The sequence below is a fragment of the Marmota monax genome, unplaced genomic scaffold, assembly GCF_021218885.2.
Source record: "Marmota monax isolate L192 unplaced genomic scaffold, Marmota_monax_Labrador192_F-V1.1 WCK01_AAM20220418_F8-fsc00114, whole genome shotgun sequence".
NCBI lineage: Eukaryota > Metazoa > Chordata > Mammalia > Rodentia > Sciuridae > Marmota > Marmota monax.
Genome location: NW_026694943.1, coordinates 897,382 through 922,868, shown reverse-complemented (window position 1 = coordinate 922,868; position 25,487 = coordinate 897,382). Strand labels below are relative to the sequence as shown.

The 25,487-nt window shown below is 37.7% G+C and overlaps 1 protein-coding gene across 2 annotated transcripts in view; it reads right to left on the bottom strand.

Annotated features, from left to right (window-relative positions):
- The window catches only part of Samd5 (sterile alpha motif domain containing 5), a 392,050-nt gene that overhangs the window by 340,893 nt on the left and 25,670 nt on the right, over positions 1-25,487 (bottom strand). Inside the window, exon 2 of one of the 2 annotated variants that reach the window (XM_046427357.2) lies at positions 43-4,828. The exons of the other annotated variant lie outside the window; for it this stretch is intronic. Coding sequence (XP_046283313.1) covers positions 4,766-4,828 — 63 coding nt within the window. The 3' untranslated portion in view covers positions 43-4,765. Of the gene's footprint in view, positions 1-42; positions 4,829-25,487 lie in introns of those variants that run through there. 2 annotated transcript variants of the gene reach the window in all.

Below are 25,487 nucleotides of genomic sequence, written 5' to 3'. Positions count from 1 at the left end.
CATCAAAATGCAGAATGATCACAAAAGAGGCCAAGGCAGAACTGCTGTGCAGCCATAACATTTATTGAAAAGTAGACATATGTTTGCAAATGACAGAGCTGTGCGGGTTACATTACATGGTTCATAACGACGTTCCAATTAGGCTTCTCATGGAGTCTTCACATATAGCCCTTAAAAAAGATGTAACTGAAAAGGGGAAAAAATTAGTGTGTTTACAAAACCAAATGGTAGCTTTCAATTAGAACAAATCTGTGCTTGGCTACTTAGATATACACATGTTGATTGTTCCGGCCCCGCAGATACTTCTGTGTAGCCACAACTCTTCAATGAATAATGGCTTTAGTAACCCAAACTGCATCTCAGAATATTCTTAAGCTTAGGAAACAGGGCCACAACTGTGATAAACAGTAAAACGTCTGACATTTGTCTCCCTCAATATACCACTTTGTCCTTGAGATCGTCCACACAGCATCTCATTTGTAGAATAATAAGGAAAAATTCATCTAAAAAAAGAGCAGGATACTGAATATAATCTATAGTAGACATTTCCCATATTAATGTTTAAAAGTTGCCTTATTTCCTTTTGGTACAGTGGAAGAAAATTCTGGGGGCAAAACTGTAAACAAAAACCAACCACCAGTTCTCAATATGGAGAATTTAACTACTTGTTTTCCTCTAAAAAGGTATCTTTTAACAAAAACAATAAAAAATAAAGCATCTCTAGAATTTAAACTATTTAAACATCACTTTCCTGTTTCACTTTCATTCAATAAGTAAAAAAAGAAAGTTGTGCTATTCATTTTTCTAAACTACATCTTTGCCCCATTTGCCTTTTATGGAAACATCCCAAAGAGTGATATCGAAATATTTCTAATCATGGACTAGAAAGTTATTTGATTTTATTTCATTAGAGATCAATAAGGTAAAGCTGCAAAGGAGTTTTAAATCAAAGAATTGAATAGTGTAAAATGTCTGATGTGGGGATATGTAATTGGGAAAGATCAGAATAAAATTAGAAAATTCTAAAAAAAAAAGCTTAATTTGATTTGCTCTGAATATTTTTTTTTATTTAGTAAAGCATCTATGTGTGACCCTATGCAGTTTTTTTCTAAGTTATCATCAGTTAATATTATTTAAGAATTTTCTGATACCTGGCACTTGGTTGGAATTGAGAATTGGTCATTTAGGATTAGGTTCCCACTCATTTCTCACATGTCCCTGGGTAAAATATTCTATTATTTATCACTTATTTACTTTGAGATATTGAAATATTCCAGCTCCCTGGACATATTTTGATACCTCATTATTACATGTAAGAGATTATTTAAGTCAAACATTTTGTCTAAGAACTTTATTATCTTAAATCTCTTTTTGTTCTTCTTCAACCACTTATACAAGGGATCCATTTACAGCACTCAGCCTAGTAACAGAAAAATTCAGACATGCCGATCTCAGTCCTCAGACAGGTACTTCCCAGTCCCTGGTTGAGCTGGTTTCTCTTCCCATAGAGAAGAGTTTGCTGATCCACCATTATCAGCCTTATCTCTTGGCTGGATGCATCCCAGAAGAAGCTACTACGGGGGCAATGCCTATTTGCACTCCTCCTTTATAAACCCCAGTCATAAAATCAGAGGAAACTGGAAACTGCACATCTGCCACTCATTCATTTACACTCCAAATTTTTAAACCTGAAGATGCTACAAGAAACATAGAGGTAATGAAAATCCTTCATGTGTCTATGTGATTATTTCCCCAGAATTGAAAATGCTGGTCTTTGTGAATCTGAGGATTGTTTTTTAAATATCATATTCTTTTCATTCAATCACTAAACATTTACTGAACTCCTACCATGAGGAAACACGGTAGCCTTTTTTCATGTCTCCAAAAAAGAAAGCAAAGGAGGTCTTTATGCTGTGGGCTACAGCGGCAGATGGGCATGTCAATTTACACTTGAGTTCTCTACTCAGTTTTAAAGTAATCTGTTCCACAGAAGAGGAAATTACAGAAAGTCAGGAAGGAAAGGGAGACAGGAGTCAGCACCTATTTCATGCCAATCCTGGACCAAGAACTAAAAGTGGGTATAAGCCACAGAGGTCTTGAGCCTCTTAAGAACTGTAGGAGGCACTATACTTATTTCTCCCATTTTATGAACAAGGAAAAAGAAGCTTTAGTAATGTCCTCACCACTTAAGATCCTTTCCCAAGCTACACTACAGCTTATGCTCTTAATAGTTTCATCATGGGGAAAACACTATTAGGAAAACTCTAGAATCTGAACTGAGATCTGAGTAACTCCAAAGTGAAAACTCAATGCCTCCTGTGTTCACGTCACAGCAGCAACATGCAGGAGATTTCTCTGGACTGAGAAAATGCCTGAGTTCTCTGAATGGAGAAACAACTTTTGTTGCTACACATCCAGTTTTCCCAAGATTGTTGGCTCAGCTCTCCCTCTGGTGAGGAAAGAGCCCTTAAATGTATGTGTCCCTATGCCAAGAAATCTTTTATGTGAATAAAATCTTTCATACCCCTCAAATTTTAAGATGAACCAAAAAAACAATGTGTTACAATCCTCCAAATTCCTCAATGTGATAAAAACAGTCTTACTTAAATCTCTCTTGGTGTTATAGGAAATATAAATCAAGATTGCCCTTTGTCTTGATAATATATTTTCCCCTTAGTGAATTGCTATTTCCTTTACATTCAAAACTCAAAATTATCGTTAGTATTTAAATAAACTGAATAAAAAACCTGAAGAACTCATCTTAAGAATAATTATCTCCAGATACCATTCATGGTAAGAATAATTCCTTTCTCTTATATTAGACCTCATGTTATTTAATGCAAAGAAGGCTTCCCTCAATACTTCTCTTATTATTTAAAAATTTTCTTCCTATAGCTTTAACTAAGAAGTCTTTAAAATCTCTTGGCTATTTCATGATTCTAAACTGTGACTCTTAATTTAGGTAGAGTATTAAATATTTTCAAATTTCAACAGCAGACTCAGAGAAAGGATTTAACTTTGGCAAAATAAGTGAAGTCAGTCACTACTCAAATAAAAAAATCAAACTTGAAATGACCAAGAGCCTTTTTTGATTTTGGGGGTTGTAGTGGACTGCATCATAATGCCCATAGTGAAAATAATAGACGTTTCAGAAATCAAGTCCTGTGCAGCCACAGCCCAAGAGCTACATGCAAATGTACATCTGTGAAATAAATCTGCCACAGATGCTGCACGTGGAAATGAGGTCTGAAACAGGAAGCCATTTACTATCACAATAAATTATATCAATAATCAATATAGACTCCCCACCCCTTAATTAAACCCAGCTTGAAAATTTTAAAGACTCTACTTCAAAAATTGATGAAAGGCTGACTGGTATATAATCCTTACAAAACCACAGCTAGGTGTAGTTTAAAGGGCAACCTACACACACTTTTAGAATTTCCTTTTATTTGTATTTAAGAGTGAGACATACTTTACTTAGTGTCTAAATTAATCTCTAAAAGTAGCTGAACTATTTAGACCTTATATTTAAAAAAAAATAGTATTGTGTTAGGAGTGTCCTTGGAGACCTAATCCCTTCTTAATTATCTATCTATTCCTGGCGATCAGTATGCTCCAGGAGATGAACATTAAATCTCTTTTCCTCCGAGAGTTTCCTATTCTTGTCCTGTGTTGATGTAAACTTATCTCTCTTGTATACTTCCACACAGTGCAAGAACACGATACTGCTTAGGGGATCTTGACAGTTCCCAGCCACTACTCTATCTTCTTCCACAGCCTCCTTTTGAATAAGTTTTGGTCCCATCAACAAGCTTGCATTTTCTAAGTAGAAAATAAAACTACCAACACCCAAAGGAAAAAAAAAAAAAAACAATAGGAATCATAAAAACTCCAGCTTCACCTTAATTTCCTCCCTGATCCTCAACCTCCTCTCCTTCAGGGCTGTTCGTGCCCACTGCCTTCTCTCTGTCCCCAGACCCACAGGCCCATGGAGGGAGGTGGGCCAAGACACTGCAATTCAGAGGCCCCCGAAGCAAAACAATTGGCACTTGCTCGATATATGTCAGAGCATGACACTCTTTTTAATCTGAATATCTAACCTCAGCCAGAACAGATTTAAAAAGAGAAGTCAGAAGAAATTGTCTTCCCTTGGTTATGTTCCTTAATTCACTTGCTTTATGTCTGTACTTATTAAATAACTATAAAGCACCTTAAAATAAGAATTCCTTCACCAATCTATTCTATATAGAATTATGAAATATCACAACTTAATGAAAAGAGGGTCCTAAAAGAAGTGAAAGAATGTGTATGTTAACATATCAAATTAAGCCTATTGTTTAAGATTAAAGTTAGAAGTGATATAATTAAAGATTATGATTAGAAACCTACTTTTTGTATTATACTTAAAATAATTTTTACCCAAATGCCTTAACTAACATCATCTATTTTTATGAAGAATTGACAGAATGGAGGGGAAGACCCCAGTGTATGCATAAGACTGTGTCTCATGCTGGTGTGTCCGTTTTAAAAAATGAACTCAGTAATTTATCTGTGATATTTCACTACCTTATTTCTGGCTCTTAAAAGTCAGTTACCCAGTTTCCTAAGTTGATTATTCCAGAATTTTTCCAAGCAAAAAGTTAAGCTGATGAGTATATCCAGGGTCACCATCCATTTCCCTTTTTGAAAGAAGATCCTAAATATGCCCTTTTCCAGTCTTCAGGCACCTCATCAGTCCTCCACGAGTTCTCAAAAATGATATCTAGCGGTTCTGTGACGACTTCGGCCAATTCATTAAGTACTCTAGGATGCCAGCCATTGGGACCTGCGGATTTGAACACATCTGGGTTATTGAAGTTCTCCTTTACCCATTCTTCCCCTAGTCCATCAGGGATTCCTGCTCCTGCTTTTAAGCCATATTTGTTCCTCTTGGGTTACCAGGTGGACTTTTGGGAAAAAAAAAAAAAAAAAAGCTTTGAGAATCTCTGATTTTTTATGTAGCAAGTTTTTCTTTCAAGATAATAAATGAAGAATGGATTTTATTCTTTTCAAATCTGTTTTTTTATACACCTTTGTTTTATTTATTTATTTTTATATGGTCCTGAGGATTGAACCCAGGACCTTGCATGCTCTAGGTGAGTACTCCACCTCTAAGCCACAACTCCAGCCCAAATCTGTTTAATTTTTAAAAGTCTACTTCTTTTGCTTTTATATAAAAAAGAATGTATGATTAAAGTGTACTTTGTAACTGTTTGCATCCCTACATCACTCAATACTACACGTTGCATCCTTAATAATAAAGTCAACAGTCAACACTCTCCCTGAGTGTAAAGGCTACCCATCTTATGTTCAAGTGCCAAAGGGTACTTATCTATTCAACTTGTATCTGCAAGTGCTAATTCAAAATGCATCTTCTATGATAAGGAAGATTCACAATCATCTTTAATCATTATCATTTATATGCATAAACAATAATTTTTTCACACAGGCATTTAAAAAGCATAGCTGTAACACAAGTCAGAAAGAAATTAATAAGGATTTCTGACAAAGCAGGAAACTAGTAGAATTCATTTGCTGTGTGGTCATCAGCATCAAGGTTCTCGGGTTTATATTACACTAATTATCTGCAAGCTCTGATAGGTGTTGACAGTTTTAACCCCTTCACTGTCACAATGATCCCCTGAAACTGAAAGACAGCAGCAGATTATTTACTGCCCATCTGTCATAGCCACACCATGTGCTGAGAATCCCTTGACAGATCCAGGGTGGACAAAGAACAGGAAGAAAAGGAGAATACAAAGAGAGAAAAAGGATGCCCGAGTTTTTCCCAGGATTTTGAGGCTGCTGCTTCAGTAAAACTTTTTTAAATTGGAAAACGTGGAATCATTTTTTTTTCTTTTTCCCTCCTAGTCTCTATCTCTCCAATATCACAACAATTTTTTATCTTTTGAGGCTTAACCAATGTCAAAAATAAGTAAATATAAATCATATGTGGGCTGGGGATGTAGCTCAGTGGTAGAGCACTTGCCTAGAACATGTGAGGCACTGGGTTAGAGTCTTGGCACCACATTAAGAAAAAAAAAGGTATAAGTGCCCACCTACAACTAAAAAAATTTTTTAAAAAAATCATACTGCAGAACTGGGGCTGTAGCTCAGTGGTAGAGCACTTGCCTCGCAGGTTTGAGACCCTTGGTTTGACCCTTAGGACCACATAAAAATAAATGAATAAATAAATAAATGGAGTTATTGTGTCCATTTACAACTTAAAAAAAATTTTAAAATCATATTGCAAATATCCTGAAGACTTTTTGTAATACTGGGGATTGAATCCAGGGTTGTGTTACCACTGAGCTATATCCTCAGATCTTTTGATTTACTTATTTTATTTTGGAACAGGGTTTTGCTAAGTTGCTTAGAAGGTCTGACTAAGTTGCCAAGGCTGGCCTCAAACTTGTGATCCTCCTACCTCAGCTTCTCAAGCTGCTGGGTTAATAGGCATGCACCACTGTGCCCGGCCATCATGAAGACTTTTAAAGAACAACTGCACATTTTCTCTAAGGTACAATTTGTTTTAGCACATGCTGTTTTCACCCCTGTTCCAATAGCCACCTGCTGATGGCAACATGTTAACTAATATGTCATTATTAATTAGTTTGGGTGACACCACCAGGCAATCACATCTAAATGATAGAAAGTATTTCTATCCAGGAAGGGTGTTTCTTTCTCCAGAGAATCAAGTTATTCTCAGGCCTTTCGTTGTTTGTTTATTTTGGCTGCAACTAAAAAAAATATCTAATAACTAATATATTCAAATAGTCACCCTCAAAAAACAATATCCATGACAATTCCTATATTGATATCACTTCCTATCATGATCTGTGAAAAAGTTAATGCTAATCTATTTTGATTAGCCAAGTTGTTGGTGTGTTCTGGAGGGGGAGTGGGGTAGTGAGGGAGGTCCTCTAAATACACTTTAATACAAAGAAGTGTATTATAAAGAAGAAAGATGTTTGCTTTTTAATGCTCTAGGAAGTGAAGAAATGAGAACACATTAGTGATGAAAATTATATTTATTATAGAGTATTAGATAATTAGCTATTTGTATCAGGGGAAAATACCAAAACAACAACCAAAAAAAAAGAAAGAAAAAGAAGAAGCCTTAGGCCACAGAGTTACAAGACGACTTGGGCTAGGACAGGCAAGGGCCACAGGACCCTGGCCCCATGCATGAAAGCAGGAAGATGGCCTCACCTACTGTATGATCCAGGACACACACAGAGAGAGAGGAAGTACATTCGGACAGGTTTTCATCTAGCACACATCCACACCTCCACATGCAACTCATCTGGAGACGCTGACCATGAAGTCATTTCACAAATCTAATGACAAGCCAACAGCCTCCACAACCTCTGGTTCCACAAAAACAAATCACATTCATCCAACAAGCCCAGCCTTGCAATTTGCTACTTTTCATTCTTTGGAGGAGGTGGTGGGAAGCAGATAAACAGGATTTCTGCAGTTGGGTCATGGAGAGTTTCAAGATGTGAGAGCAGCCGCAGACAACAGTAATTAACTGCACACGTTGCTTCATGATCATAGGAAACATTAGTAATTCCCATGTCACGAATACTCATCATACTCTGGTGGCTGATACACACTGTGACATCCCAGAGCCTGGTCCTAATGGATCCCATTTTTCTAGTGGAATAGAAATCAGCAGATTTTTTAAAATTCTGACCATCTTGAAGCTAATACAGGCAAACATGCACTCCATGTATTTCATTTTTCTCCCAACTGTTCTGGGATAGTCCTATCATGAAAACCAGGGCTGTCTTCACTCCAAGGAAAACGATGTCTATTCACATGTGTTTGTCCTCTTCCTTAGTTCTATATGAGACAGGCTTAAAAATCCTGAAAGCAATCACCTCTAAGTTCTCAAAGTTCATGAAAGCCAGTCATGGGAAGAATAAATTCCATGTTTTATTTTTGGTTCATAATACTCCTGAAGTTTTCCCATTTTTCTTTTTTCTTTTTTTAAGACATAGGTCTCAATATGCTTCCCAGGCTGATCTTGAATCCCTGGGCTTAAGAGTTCCTCCTGTCTTGGTGGGGCTCTCCAATAGCTGGAACAATAGGTGCACGCTATTGTGCCTGCCTGTTTTCCTTTTTTTTTTAAGTTAAAAAAATTTTTTTTAGTACTGGAGATTGAATCCAGAGGTGCTTTACTACTAAGCTGCATCTCCAGCCCTTGTTATTTTTTTTAATTTTGAGACAGGTCTTACTAAGTTGCCTAGGCTGACCTCTAAGGTGGCAATCCACCTGTCTCCATCTCCTGAGTCACCTGGTTTACCGGCATGTGCCACCATGCCCCAATATTTTCCTATTTTTAAAGACAAGCCTGGTTGGGGAGAAAAAAAATTAAACTGCCAGCAGTTTGTCTGCAGTGTGCCAAATTATCATCTCCTTGTTCCTAGTAAAGCCAAAAGGCTAGTTGGTTTCCTCCCCGTACCTGACTGTGAGACCATGCTCAATCAGAGAGCCCTTGTATTAGGACCATCCAAATATAATTCTCAGGCAGAACTGTGGCTTTCTCAGTTTTTTCTTCCCCTAGGCTTTTATGAAGCAGGGAGGAGCCTCTCATTTCCCAGAGATTTGGCAGTTCTCCCATGCCAACTCTATCAATGTTAGTACTCTAATTTGAGAAATATGAAGGGACAGAAAAAGTTATTCAATACTTAAACTATTACCCTATGGTTAAAAATTAAGATTTATGAGATGATTTTTTTTCTAAGTTGATTACTCTGATTTTAACTGACTTCAAATCTGTTATTCTCTGAGCTTTTGATTTTCCCCTAATTAAAGGCAATCAGAGTTGCATGCAGGCTAAACCCACTGAGAAATGTCTCTCTATTGTGATGTTACTGTATAGTGCATACATAGTTCAACTGTAGATGCAAAGTCAATACACAAATTCTCCATATTTGGTTTCTTAAATTAAAAAAAAAATAACTGGTGTGTAAAATTAATAGCCTCTGCAATTTCCAAAGAGTTTGGGGGGCAAAACACAGTTAAGGACGATACAAACAACTGTCTTCTCTTGTAGTTGACTGAAGGGATATAAAGTTTAACTGTTAGTGGTACTGGTGATAAAACATAGGATATTTTTTAAACCTCATGATAGATTAAAACATTTCCAATATTCAGCCATGTCACACTGGCTTTATTTATGGGGCTAAGAAAGGTGAGAATTTACTTAGAGGGGGGATTTAAATATAGCCTCATTTTAACTATTAACCTCTCCAAGGGCAAAATCCATATTTTACACTTTTTTATACTAGAGAAGTCCTACAGGATAGAGTTCCTCAGTCTATAGACTAGAAAAACATTTGAGCTATTCTGAAATAAGCTACACAGATTTCTTCTTCTTCTTCTTCTTCTTCTTCTTCTTCTTCTTCTTCTTCTTCTTCTTCTTCTTCTTCTTCTTCTTCTTCGTGTGTGTGTGTGTGACTTTAAAAACAAATACCCAAATGTTGTCCCATTACAAACTGCTCTATTTAACCATCTGATCTGTTTTCATGCATGGTGTGTGCTTGACAGGTTGGTAGGTGCTGATATGGCATTTCAGTTTCTGGGACAAATTAAGTGGGTTATAAGAAACTGCCTCTCACAGTCTCCTCTGGACCCACACAGATCTAATATTCACTAAGGACTTATCTGCAGCTTTTCAACCAACTACACTAGAGAGGCTGGCTGGAAATTTTCCTACTCATTTATTATTCAGAAAACTCTCAGGAACTTATTCAGAGGTTAAAAAACAAAAACATCTTTGTTTATGCTGTCCTCAGGGCATTAACTGACTTTATAATTTTTCCAACTGAATAGCTATGTAAATTCGCAACTCTTTTAAAAGCACTTTGCTGCACTCATCACAGAATATTCTGAATCAGCGAACTTCCCACACAAGGAACAAGAACCAAGGTCTGCCACTGGCTACAGGTGCTCCCTTCTGTCCAGGACCTCCCCACAGCTGGAGGTAACATCACAGCTCATCTCCCCCAGCAGAGGGAATGATCAGGAACTTATTGTCTGGGAATTTTGTATTGTATGTTCAATAATTTTATAAAAATTAACCTCTGGTCACAAGAAGCCAGGACTAAGTCATTACTTTTTCATGAAGTTTAGTAGTCTGGCTAAGGAGGTGAAATGCCAATTGATTTTAAGAACAGGGAGGGAGCCTGGGGACACACAGATAGGGAGGAAAGTTTCTATGGAGAGACTAATGGCAAAAGGGTGGTGGTGGTAATCAGGGGCATAATCATTACTTACGTTAAGAGTACTCATTAATTGCTCTCATTATATCAAAGAAGACATTTGGCATTTGTTTTTTAGGGATTGGCTAGCTTCACTTAGCATAATCTGCTCTAGTGCCATCCATTTCCCTGCAAATTCCATGATTTTGTCATTTTTTAGTGCAGAATAATACTCCATTGTGTATAAATGCCACATTTTTTTTATCCATTCATCTATTGAAGGGCATCTGGGTTGGTTCCACAGTCTAGCTATTGTGAATTGTGCTGCTATGAACATCGATGTGGCAGTATCCCTGTAGTACGCTCTTTTAAGGTCTTCAGGGAATAGTCTGAGAAGGGCAATAGCTGGGTCAAATGGTGGTTCCATTCCCAGCTTTCCCGGGAATCTCCATACTGCTTTCCAAATTGGCCACACCAATTTGCAGTCCCACCAGCAATGTCCTCCCTGCAACTAAAAACAGAGCAGGGAGGAAGAGCAGGAGGAAAAGATTAACATTAAACTGAGACATGAGGTGGGAGGGAAAGGGAGAGAAAAAGGAAATTGCATGGAAATGGAAGGAGACCCTCATTGTTATACAAAATTACATATAAGAGGTTGTGAGGGGAATGGGAAAAAAACAAGGAGAGAAATGAATTACAGTGGATGGGGTAGAGAGAGAAGATGGGAGGGGAGGGGAGGGGGGATGGTAGAGGATAGGAAAGGTAGCAGAATACAACAGTTACTAATAGGGCATCATGTAAAAATGTGGATGTGTAACCGATGTGATTCTGCAATCTGTATTTGGGGTAAAAATGGGAGTTCATAACCCACTTGAATCTAATGTATGAAATATGATATGTCAAGAGTTTTGTAATGTTTTGAACAACCAACAAAAAAAAGAAAATAAGTGAAATTTAAAAAAAAAAAAGAGTACTCATTAAGAGTCTGAGAGGGGATTGAAGTAATTCCTCATCAAAAATAGAGGGAAACACTGGGTGCAGTGGCACATACGTGTAATCCCAGAGGCTCTGGAGGCTGGGGGAGGAGGATGGTGAGTTCAAAGCCAGCCTTAGCTGAAAGGGAGGCCCTAAGTAACTCAGTAAAACCGTGTCTCTAAATAAAATACAAAATAGGGCAGGGGATGTGGCTCAGTGGTCTAGTGCCCCTGAGTTCAATCCCTGGTAACCAAAATAATAAATACATAAATAAATATCAAGGTAAAGAAGACTAGATGGGTAAAGATGCCAACACATTGGAGGTGAAGGACGGAGGGAGTGGGCAACTGATGATGAAGCTGGTGCTGTCTGCAGAATGGATGCTGGAGTGGGCAAGAGCAGAGCTCTGAGTAGGAAGTGGGGTTGTCTAAAATCACCTCCCAAAGACTTGGCTGCTGCAGGAAGGCAGGTTCAGTGGGCTTTAGAGTCTTTCTCTGCATTAGGCTTAAAAGTCTCTGGTACCACCCAAAATGCAACCAAGATACAGGCCTATAAAGGCCCAGAACACAGGAACACATAAGCGCTAGAGCGATTTGAACATGAGTGTGTTGAACAGGAGCTGAACACGTTCGATGGCTCTGTAGTTGAACTCTTCTGATGACGTCTGTCTCCACCCAGGCTGCTCAAGGAGGTTCTCCTCTCCTGCCTGTCTCACCCACGTACTCGCAGTAAAATCATCCATTATCAAGTACTAATGGTCTTTGAAATCAACACTAGTATTAGTCTGCTATTATTCTGATTATCTCCAATATAACTGCCACTAACAGTATGCTGATGATACATACTATGATTATTATTATCTCCTGCCCTAGCAACAATTGAAAATTACTATTACTAATTACTGGATGAATGACCTCTGTAGCAAGCACTGTGCAAAGAAGGTGTGTTTATACATAATCTCCTCTAGGCAACCCAGGATAACTCAATGTTGATCTGGGACCAAACTTTATACATGAAGCTAAAGATTTAAAGTGTAGATAATCTGCCAAGGTCAAGTTGCTAACCAGGAGCAAAGGATTTCTGTCCAACAATAAACCCAACCTCATCAAATTACTTCTATACACTACAGTCATTTTCAGTCGGGTATCTGTATTAGTTGAACAATGTCCCTCCAAATTCACTTTCATCTAGAACCTCAGAATGTAACCTTAGTTGGAAATAGGGCTTTTGGAAACAGATATAATTAGTTAAAAAAAAAAAAAATCTCTGGATGAAATCATCCTGGATTTAAGATGGCCACTAAATCCAATCACTAGTGTCCTCTTGAGGGGCTTGGTAATTTTTGTTTTGTTATGGTTTGGTTTTTTGGTGCTAGGGATTGAACCTAGAGTTTTGTGCATGCTTATCAAGAGCTACATCCCCAGCCCACTGATGTCCTCATGAGGAGAGCACACAAGGAAGAAAGCCACACGAAGATAGGAGAAGAGATTCGATTACAAGTCAACAATTGTCATGAATGGCCAGAATCTGGAAGAGACAAAGGCCTTATTTAACACAGAAGAAAGAACAGCCCTGCTGATGTCTTGGTTCCAGCCCTGAGAACTATGAGAGAAACAATTGATTGTTACAAACCACCTGGTTTGTGGTACTTTGTTACAGCAGCCCTAGGACACTAATACAGAGCCCCTTCACCAAAATACATAATTTCTCAAATGCTCTTAGGAATATATTTAATTGCTTCATTGTTCCTGAAAGTGAACACAAATGTAAATATAGGCAAAAGGTATTTTATTTTTATTCAGAATATAAAATGTGCAAAATGTTTATTTAGATGATATGTTTAATCTCATTCATAATGTATAAAGAAAAAATTGACTTTTTCTTATTTAATTAGTGATATAAACCTCTTAATTATGTAAGGGAAAACATAATTTCAATTTATAAAAATAAATTAAAATATGTACTACATACACATATATAATATATATGTGGAACAATGTATATTAAAATGCATACTGAGATGCAGCTAGCTGCTACAGCACCAAAAATAGCAAATAGTTAACATACAGAACTATTTTTTTTCTTTTGCTAAAAATGTCTACCAGTTTATTATTTACTTGAATACTGTAATTTCCTTTAAATTGCAAGATAAGAAAGAAGTTTCCAGTGGCTATTTCCAAACATTTTTCTACAAATGACACACTGTAGTTGTAGCCAAAATTTATCTCTGATGAATTAAAGTTGAACATAATTTTCAGTAGTTTTCTGTTTTGATATCAGTTTTTAAGAATGAGAGTTTAATGTGTGATATAAGTATATTTGAGCTCTAAGACTTTTTCATGTTAAGGAGAAATATTTAAATAACCATTATTCATATATCTAATAATACATAATGAAACAGTCATGATTCCTAATTTGGAAATCCTTTTTGAATTCTCTTGACAGCTCAAAAACTTCCAGTATGAAAATACTACAATATTCTACATTTGCAGTTTTTAAACATTTCAGTTTGGGATGATGTCTGCATCTTTTAAAGTGATTTTGTTTATTTGAGTTATAATTATCGGTATTTATTGTATTTTGAATTAAAGCTGATAAATATTTAAAATATTTAATTCCTTAAAAAGTAACACCCATAAATGCACTATATGTTAACACAAATAACTATATTTCTCACCAAAATTAAGAAGAGTGGCATTGTTTTACATTTTGGTCTATCTCTTTATGTCTGGCCTGATAAACTGAAAATACTTTCATCTCCTACATTCAATGTGTGAGAGAGAACATGTGTTTCAGTTGAAGTACATGAAGAAAATCCAGCCTCAAACAGATGTGTCACTGGAAAAGGGAGGAATAGTTGAAAAGTATTTTTAGATAATTATAGATATTCTTTTTGATACCATTCTAAAATGGCAACAGGCAGTTTCTAAAAGATCAGTTGCAATGTGAAATCTGAAACTGTATCAATGAACCTTTTGTGCTCTGCTACTCCATTAAAATCACTGGTCTATTTTCTACTTTTAATGTACTTTTCATTACATGACTTTATATAACATCAAGCATTGCTCATGTGGAAAATATTGGGTTCCTATGTTAAGCAGATCTTCCAAAGGTTGACACAAATAATTATGCCATTAAAAAAAACATAATATTGCCAACTGTCTTGTTAAAAAAAAAAGTTTCCAAGTCCTAGAAATCTGTCAATCTCACTGTGACAGATAGGCGTTTTTTAAGTTCCCAATTTTCCCTCAACCATCCAGCTTATTATTAACAAATATTGTCAATTGTTTTCCTTGAATGGTTAGGTTCACTTATTATTAAGAAATCTGCAAATACCCAAGTCTAGATGACCACAGTTTGCCCTGCAGATGTCCTCTCAAGTACACATGGTGTTGTATGACAAAGCAAGATGCTCAGCTGGCATCCTGCACAATGGCATAAGTGGCTGGCCAGGTGACAAGGGTCATATACACTTCCTCTGAAGAAGTGCTTCATTAGTAGTTCCATTTTGTCACACAGAATTTTTTTAAATGTGCAAAAAGGCTGAGATTTAATCAATTTATTAATTTCTATTGCTTCATCAATAGTTTTTTGGGGGGGTTGACAAACATGAGAGTGAAGAATATAAAACATACTAATACAGACAGGTACAAATGTGCCAGCATCTGCAGCCATCCTTGATTTTCTTCTAACAGTGCAAACATCTACACCATGAAAAAAAATGAGTAACATCCTGGTACTACTGTGAAATTATACCTCACAGACCCCTGAAAGGGTTATATAACCCACAGGGGTCTTTGGACCATGCTTTAAGAACCACTGCTTGATTTCATCTCTGGACCCAAGAAACAGGGAAGATGTCACATAAACAGCATCAAGCAAGTCTTAGACCAGTCTATCAGTCTGGAATACAAATTTGCCCTCTCACATGATACCTCCTTTCTAGCAATCAGTCCACATTTGCTTTCCTGGCCTCCCATCTGGCTTGGTTCCAAAAAATTGGTACCTTCCTGCCAGGAAGGTGAGGTGACCTTTCACTCATGTCTCGTGAGAGGATTTGCAGAGATGGTTGGTGGGTTCAGAAAAACCTGCTTGACAGAGATACTTGCTTGCCAGTCCCTTTCAAAGCAATGCAGACAATTCTGAGAACTGCCAGTCTGCCACATCGAAATAACCGGCTGCCTGTCTCCTGGCATCCAGTCTCAGCCCCTACACACTGAAGCATGGCCTCCACTGGGCCTTGACCTCACCTGCCAAGTTGGAATGGGCAGGGAAGCAAGACAACTGTCATAATCCTCTTTCGCAATTCTGCAAAAAGGCATATTTGCATGTTTAGTGGCTTCCAGAGTGAGGGCCTATCCAGGGAGCTCGAGCTGTTTTCTATTGCCCTACCTTGTGTCTGGCTTTGGCAAAGGTGAAAAGTGACACTATGACATCTAACAAAAACAGCAAGCTATGATGGACCACCACCTAAGGGTTTTAAAGGACAGCCATAGGGAGTCATCTAAACAACCCTCAGAGGCCAGCCTTGTCCGAATGAACTCTGAGGAAGTGTAAGAGCTTACCCGAAGCAGCAAAAGATGTGAGTAGGGCTGAGCTGCTTCACACACTGGAGACCCTAACCACTCACTCTTGCTCCTAGGAAGTAGCAGTTCCCCGGAGAAGATCTGGCCCCTCAGTCACTCCCAGGTCACCTAATGCGTTGTATTCAGAGTGGGCACAGGGTGGGTATGGGGGGTAGTTTTGGGGGAGACAGTAGGGAACATGAGGAATGAAGGACACATGGCTTTTATTACCTCAAACCAAACCAGTCAGCCCCTAGCCACCCCTGGCTGTCATCTCATCTGGTCCAGCCAGGACTAATGGGAAATTCCTGGGGGAAGCAGCCCAGGGTAAGGGATCTGCTCTCTAGATTCAAACCCCAACCCTGCCACTTCCCAGATAGGGTTCCTTGGGCCCAGTGGACCTAACCACTCTCTCCTTTAATTTCCCCTATAAAATAGGAACAAGACTAATACCTCCATCACAGGGGGCTGTTGACAATTAAATTAGCTAAAATCTTAAAATCTTAAGTCTGCTTTGAACAGTATCTGGCTTGTCTATCTGGATGTTTTTCTAGTGCCTGCCTTATACAAAGATGTGGAATTTATACATCTCAGCTCAATCACTGAGTGATATAAACCCACCCCTGAGGAGACATAGATACTTAGGCACATCTTCAGAACAAAAACATAATGGATGTTCAGTGGCATTATTAAGTTAGTCATCCACAAATGTTATTAAAATAAATCATGAATAATGCGTGTGCTTTAAGCACCGTTTAGCCATTAACTTTAAAAATTTTTTCATTTAGCTTTGTGAAGCATGCCCTATAGAACATAAGTACTGTGGTAGTAGTTCTCAGCTTGTTGAAGCATCAAGACCTCTTTAATTGTTTTAAAAACAGTCTCTCCCCACACTGCACATGACTGTGTGTATGCATATAAGCAGAAACACTCACACAGCATAACCTCACTGTTATATTTTTCTTACATTGAAAAAAATCACTGCTTTAAAAGAGACCAAGAAATTTAGAAACAACTTCACATATATTTATATAAAGCATATTATTTATGGAGCATCACTGACAACAGTTGATACCCAAATAGGTTCTGGGACTCTTGTATTTATTCCTCAAGCGTCTGTGTTCCTGGCACTGGGAGTATTTTCACGGGGAAATGGAATCATCAGAAGCTAGAATTGGATTCTTAAAGAAGTTCAAACACATTAAAATTTTAAAAAATGGTTAACCAAGCAAGAGTCAAACTCCAGAATCCAAATTTAAGAATCAGCACGAGTGGTCCTACATGTTTGCCCTGGTCAGCATGCAAGAGGCAAAAGTTGACAGCAGCATTTCAAGAAGCTAAAGGCCAACATTTTTTACATCTTAACTCAGAATAACTGGATTTCCTCTCCACACAATCTTCCAAAGGCCTTAAAATATTTCATTGTTCACCCCTTCAGGAATCTGACCCATTGTAGCAAATATGTTAAATAGAGAACAGAGATTAAACTCATGGAGTTTCTGCAGGAGCCATGGTTCCCAAAACAAAATAGAAAGGACACAAACTTCCTGGGACTCATACAGATCCATGGAAACATACCTGAGTAAAAACACAGAGGTTCAATGGGATCAGTTCCCCCCACCCTGAAAATGTATTACCCTCCCTTCTATTGATAAAGAAGGTTATGCCCTCCCCCTTATTGATAGGAGCTTCCTGTGTATGTCATAGGACACAATTCCAAGCATTGACTTTGGTCCATCAGAGATACATACACACACACACACACACCTGCTCAAATCACATTTAGAAACAAATTCTTCCATTTTTTCCTTCTGTACTTTTCTTTCCCTCTGAGCCTAAATATAAAATAACCTTTCACATTAAAGAAGAAGTTGTTTTTATTTTGGGATGTAACGTGCAAAATCATGCTATTTAACATTACATTATATTCACAGATCATGCAAGTTAAATAAAGACACCTTGCTGATTTCTTAATATAGATTCAGCTAAGATTAGTTATGCATCTGCCACCTTAACATTCAGATGGGGTGGAAAGAGCCTTAGTTAAAAATCACACTTGCATTGTAAGTGCTTAGAATTTCATGGTTCATTTAAGAGCATCACAATCAAGAATTTAATTATGTCAAAAAAGAACAGTATCTTCTCAACAGTCCAAATTATATCCCCCTCAATTTTTCTCCCCACCCCACAAAACAGATCACTTTCCTTAACCTCTATGGATTTATTTTCTGATCTATGAAATAAAGAGGCTGGCCAAATGATTTTAAAATATCCTCTGGTTCTATCATGCTAGGACTTTAGGATTCTAAGGGAACAGAGTGGCAAGGAGTCCAGGAGGGGCAAGAGCCAAGGCACTATGGAAACGGGGTCAACTCAGTGCCTGGGCAGGGCAGCATTTCCCCTGGTACCCGACAACTGTTGTACAGGGCACTCAGAGCTGGTGGGCAACAAGGTGTGGGTGTGAAGGATGACTATTGTGCCAAAGCGTCAACCATGTCATAAAATTTAAAGATTTGCCTACCAATGTGCTATTCGACAATTGGCTGAATCTCAAAAACATGGATTCCTCCCATCTAATACCTGTACACCACCATCATCAGGATGGACTGAGAAGTATCTAATGATAGGGGATCAATCTGTGTGGTGGGGACAGGGAGAGGACTTATTTTTGGACCAGAAAACCTAACAATAACTTCCAGTGTTAAGAGCAAAATGTTTATATTGTGTGAGTTATTGTAAGTATACAGTATTAGCCTTTACTTGTGAAATTAAATATTTCACTCTGGATGGGGGTAATGTTTTGATTAGTCCAATTAAAAGAGGGTCTAAGTGGTAATGAGTCAGGTTCTTCCAGCAAACAGAATCTGAGACAAAGGCTCATGAGCAGGCAATTTATTTGGAGCCAAAATTCCAGAGAGTACAAGGAAGGGAAGGGAAAACCAACACAGGATGTATGATGGGGTTGACCACTGGGGATGTTTTGCTAAATTACACAGTACTTTCCCCCAAGAGCCTTAGGAAGTATCATTCAGAACTGTGCAAGGAAGAAAATGAGCAGGGAAACATTTATGACTCAGCTTCCATTTCCCACTTGTCCATGTTGCCTTGTCCAAGATTTGAATTTCCTTGGACTTCCTATTGTCTCTGGACATAAAGCAGGAAGCCTGTACCTAAATCAGTGAACTGTCAGACTGCACCTGTGTTCTGTGCTTGTTGAAGCCCATGTCAAATTGTTTGCTTAATATTAGCTAAAATAAGACTTGAGGCCAAGATGATCTCAGTGGTGCAAATAAGTATCAGGCCATGTGTATCAGTCAGGATGGGCCAATTAATGCTGCAGTAACAAATGATCCAGAATTTTAATGGCTTAAAGAGAAGGGTTTATTTCTCGGTCATGCTACAAATCTACTACGGATCGGCTATAGTTCTTTGCCATTTTCTTCACCCCAGATCCAAAGCTGACAGAAGAATTTCTATTATAAACACTGTCAGTCATTATAACAAAGAGAAAAAGATTTAAAATTTTTGAACTATGCAGAGTTTTGTAAAGTTTCTGCTTAGAAGAGATTCACATCACTTCTACTCACCTTTTGTTGCCCAAAGCGTGTCATAGTTCAAGACTGGGACACACAATACTTCCAACAATATTTCTATGGGGGGGATATAGGAGAGGTAATTAAGAGCTAATATAATACACTGGACCTCAATTCCATGGGCAGAAAGTCAAAGGCCGGAGAAATAATTCACTCTAAGGAACCCTGTGCAAACTCCTTCATAGGGCCTTCTTTTCTTTATACACATGGCCACTCAATATTTAGAAATATTAAGTGCCAATCAAAGAAAGGACGTCATTTCCAGTAGACCTTTGTCCAAGGAGAAAACAAAACATTGGGACCAGCTGAGGCCGAAGCACTAGAAATCATCTCGTTCCTATACTGTGAATTTCTTTGTTTCACAGACACTTAGCTGACATCTAAACGAGTTAATGACAGAACTGGAGCCAGGACTCGGTTTCCTGTATTTGTATTCCAGGGTCAAAGTGATACAAAACATTACAGTCATCATTCTGTATTCAAGTGGGGATGCGGAGAATAGACAATGACACATGTAAACACACAAGATAATTTCAAATCCTGTCAAATTCTGTAAAAATAGTAAGACAGTGAGAGGCAGGGACAGGGCTGCCAGTCTTCAAAGGATGATCTCTCTGGAGAAGTAATACTTAAGAAAATTATTAAACCACTTATGTAAAATCATAAATTTTTGTTTTGTTTTTGGGAAAGGTCTTGCTATGTTGCCCTGGCTGGTCTCAAACTCCTGGGGTCAAGCAATCCTCCTGCCTCAGCCTCCTGAGTAACTGGAACTACAGGAATGTGTCTCCCTGCCTGGTTTACAAAGTGTTTTTTTATAAAAATATTAGCAAGATGACCCACTTAGGGCTATTGTTATCCTATTAAGATCTCAATGGACATTCCAGTTCCCATGACATCTCTCTACTTTTATTGACTATTACTCTTTTTTAAGTGTACTTAATAAATTAAATTTTATAAATATTGTTCTTAATTTTAAAACCAAGCAAGTGAACTATTTTATATGCCCATGACCTAAGTGAACTTTCTTTTTTAACATTTTCTGGACATCAAGAAGCTTTTGAAAGAAAATTCTCTTTTCCCACCAATTCCAGCCATACTCACATTGAATTCTTATTTTAGAAGAATTTCTTACTTGACAAAACTGTGTTTGAGCAAAAATGCCAGTTCTACTAAACAAAAAATTCCTAATTTTTCCTGGGCAAGAAACACATAGTAGACAAAATTCTAAGAAAAGCCCAGTGATTCTTGCCCTCCCTTCTGAGTGTGGATAAAATCTGTAAATGCATGAGATGTCACACTCCCATGAGAAGGTGACAGTATGTGACAAAAGGAAAATAGTTCAGGTTGGCTAGCCTAGTACAATGTGCCCTTTCAAGCACTGTGCTTCTCTGGTTGGAAAACAGGAAGTCAGAGACATGCAAAACTCAAAGATGATACAACTCTACAGTCCACTACTACTGGTCAAACATGGAAGGAGCCAGGTGAAGAGGAAGGAGGCCGTCTTTAGACCCAGACCCACGGTAACAGCCAACAAAAGAAATGGGAACCTCACTTTGCTGTTGCAAGAAACTAGACAGTTCCAAAAACCTTAATGAGCCTGGAATCAGGTTTTCCCTCCTAATCTCCAGAGAGGAGCCCAGACTGGCTGATACTTTGCATTTGGCTCAGTAAGACACTGAGCAGAGAACCCAACTAACCAAGCTTGGAACTTGCTCAGAATTCTGACCTACAGAACTATGAGATAATAAATGGGAGTTATTTTTAGCTACTAAGTTTGTAGTCATTTATTAAGCAGCAATAGAAAACTAATACAATATGTAACTGGATTTATCATCTGCAGTATTCTGTTAAACAGTTAAATAATGACTCTTTCGCATCTTCTGAATGTGCACCATTAATTTTCATGAAAGGGAGGGAATTCCCTGGGGACCAAGGAAGGAGAGGTCAGTGATGGAAAGGCTGGCCCAACGTGGGACAGACTAATGGGGACTATCATCTGCCCAGTGGGCAGGGTTGCATTTAGGCCAGGCAACCAGCAGCTCTAAAGGAAGATAGAGGCCGACTGTGATAAATGACCATGTACCAAGCCATGAGAGATAGGAATCTGGATGCAACCAACGGATTTTCTTTCCGTTTATTAGTATGTGGGGCAGAAGGTAGCAGGGAGATCGTGAAACTACTTAAAAGATGTCATATATTAATGATTTTCCTAGCTGTAAATTCACAATAGTACATGCTGAGCACAGAAGCATTCACATATTGCAGCAGAGAAAACGTGTGATATTCACAGACTACTATTTTGTTTCCCTTTTCTTCAACACACCAAAAGGCTTTCATTCCCAGGTTTCCTTAACCATAGGCCGAGGCCCTCCTCTGATGGAGTTCTGATCGATGAGTTGTAAGCAGAAACAACAGAAGTCTCTTCTAAGCCTCACTCTAAAATCATCCTATGCCACTGTCCCCGAAGAAGTCAGTATTGAGAGGCTAGGCCACAAGATGAAGGTCACTGAGGCAAAAAAAAGTCTCCACAAACCCACAAAAGAGTATTTGTGATGCTAAGGTTTTGAGTTGGGTGTGGGAAAAGGAGCTGATATCTCCTTTTAAAAGCATAGCCTAACTTATGATAAATACATATATTCTCATTTGATTTAACAGCTTCCTAGACAGTCTCTTTCTCTATAACTTTTCTCTTGATTTAATATAACACCTAAACATTAAATAGGAATTTGAATATCAAAATAAATATTATAAGGAATTTTTATTCCGATGCATCTTGATGTTTACACTGGATGATTTCTTATAGAGTTATAATAAGAAGCATATAAAACCTAATTTTTACAAGTGTGTGTACATGTATATATACACACGTAAATTTATACATAATTATTAATGATGGGAATAATGACAAACTTCCTCCAGCAATGCCAAATTAAAGTATACTTAGCCTTCGCATTCCCATCCCCCACGGCCTCCACCCCAGATCAGGAGAAGGCCCTGACCCTCAGATCTTTTCAGCCTCATTCATGGAATGTCAATCTGGAACGACAAGTTATAGTGAAGACTATCATGTGCTTAGCATGGAGAAGGATTCACAATGAGAAGTTAAAACTGTTTTGAGAACACTCAGAAAAGGTGTTAACTATTTATAAACCAGGAGGCAGAAGTAAATACACCAGATGTCTAGTCCAATCACCTGTATTTCCATGTACTTGAAATGGATTTCAAAAGACCTAAGAAGAGACAAAGGGATAATACATATTCTTTAATGTACAAGATTATAATTAACCTAACGTCTGTTTCAAATTTACTATTATCTATTAAGAAATAAATAATTTTACAGCCCTCTAATGTAGCTCTTAAGCTTTAAATCACTGACCATAACTAATAAGCAGCCTAATAGCAAGAATACCCTAAATAGAGCCACAGACCGCAATTTCTCTGAGCATAAATCATCATCATTTTTAATGCAAAGGCAACAGCAAATCTCTGTAATTACTGGGTGCATTTTGAATCACTTTTATTATTACTGCACTGGCCCCATTAAAAATCCAAAACACTGAACTGCATGGAATATAAAACTGGAATTATGATACACTACAAACTCTAATTGAAATCCATAAATTTTCTACTAGTATTCAGAATTATTTTGTGCCAGAGAATTTCAGCTATGCAGAATTAACTTTGAAAGCTTTTGCTCTGTCTAGAGCAATAAGAACATTTTATACTGTAAAATTTGAAGAGTTGATTCTGGAGCAAAATTCCTTGGATTTTTTTTTTCTTATTCACTCAGGATTTTACATTTATCAAGTAAACAATAACAAAAATAGAATGGAAAAACCAAATGGAATTTACTATTTCCAAAAGGATATAAAGTCATGAGCCAATGGCAGTGTCACTACCAAACTCACCCTCACCAGAGGCAACTACAAGATCTTGCAACATCAGCATTAACCTCCTTAACAAAAATGACAAAGTAAGTCACTAAATTTGAAAAAAAAAAAAAATAAGATCAAGGACACTAGAGCTACACTGTTACTTTTGTGCACTTAAGAAATGAACATACCTGCAAGCCCAGGGGCTGGGGAGGCTGAGGCAGGAGGATCGCGAGTTCAAAGCCAGCCTCAACAATTTAGTGAGGCCCTAAGCAACTCAGCAAGACCCTGTCTCAAAATGCAAAATAAAAAGGGCCAGGGATGTGGCCCAGTGATTAAATGCCCTGGGTTCAATTCCTGGTTAAAAAAAAAAAGAAGAAAAAAAGAAAAGAACTGAAGATAGGATGGGCCAGCAAGCCATTCTTACGGAATGCCAGTCTCTGGATATAAATTTGTAAGCTTAAAGGCTAATAATTTAATAATTCCCACTTTAAAATCTTGAATATGCTTCTTATAAACATTTATTATAACTATGGGTCAGTTGTTGGGCTATACATATGAAGTTTTTAAAATGTTACTCTTGAGCAGAATTGCTAGGTAGGCAGGAAAATCTGATATTTTAGGATGAGTACCCCTTACCCAAAAACCTTTGGCCCAAAAGCATTTCAGATGATTTTTTCAGATTCTGGAATATTTGAACATACTGAAATATCTTGGGAATAAGACCTAAGTCTAAACATAACACAAGTTTTGTTTATAGTTCATATATATTTTATACACATAGCAGGAAGGTAATTTTACACAATATTTTTAATAACTGTATGCAGTAACTGGTTATGTAGTATGTAGTTTCATGGTGTGGAATTTTCCATTTGTGGTATGATGTTGATGCTCAAAAGTTCCAGATTTTGGAGCATTTTATTTTTTTGGATTATAGACATTAAACCTGTACATCTTTTAGAGTCAGATGACCATTCCATAAATACTTAAACTGGCATGAATATACATAAAATACTGTTTATAACATACAACTCATGAAGCAACACAAAGCATCTTATGAAAACCCAAATTTTCTATCTATTATCAATGTGGCTGTTGTCCACAATGGAGGTGATAGCCCTGCTAACCAAGTTGTCTTATAATAACACTGTACCTCCACAGGGAGTCTTTTATAAAATTTTATATGTGGTAATTTCCTATTCACCATGTGCCAGCATCTTAAGGGGCCTTAATCTCTTTTGAGTATATTAATTTTAAACATACCTTTCCAATTGCCTTTGAGAGAAGAGGACTTTGCTCCCTTGAGCATTTCTTTCCCACGCTACACATCTGCTGACACCCTTCCATCTCCTCCTTCCCACTCAGATCCAGACCTGGCTCTGAGTCCACCCTTTATGTTCTAATTCCCAGGCCAGCTCCTCCTGAGAAATTCATTCTCCCTACTCACAACTCTCAGTCCCTTTAATAATCAGCCTGACTTCTCATCTTGGCTGCCTTAAGTGTCTCTTTACTTGAGCATTTAATATTTTATAAATTTGTCTTATCAACCTTAAGTTCATCAGTAGAGACCTATCTCAGTGCTAAAAGAAACTGTCCATAATTCTAAATAACCAATACTTGCATAATTTCAGAATTAGGTGTTCTTAAGTTATTTATGCCTAAATATTGCAAGTCCTGTCAATTATACCCAGTTATAATTGGGTATGATCAGCTCAAACACACAAACACCAATATGAAGACCCTTAATAGTATATTTGTTGAAAGTTAAAAATTTTCTCACTTCCACATAATTTCAGCTAAGATCTATGGTTCTGACCTCACCATCATTAGAATTTTTCTTTACAAGTGGAGTCCTGTATGCCATGAAACTCTTATTATAAATTGTAAAAATGTTAGCAGATATCAGAAGGTGTGTGTGGGGGGGGGATGTTTTAGCAAATCAGTGCAAGCAAGGGCAAGACTACAGGCCTTTCAACAGGAAGAATTCTGCAGCTAAGAAGGAATGGCTTTGATTCTTGATTCTATTATTCCACGATCATGGGATAGACACTAGTTCAGGAGTTAAGTAGTTAGTTAAGAAAAGAGAAGTAGTTAGTTAAGAAAAGAGAAAAGAAAACATGGTGGGGGAGTGGGGGGAGATGGACGCCAGTGATTTTCATACCACGTTCCAGAGATGTGCAGCCTGCTCAAGGGAGCTGGTTCCTGTTCTGTGCCTCACATTGATTTAGA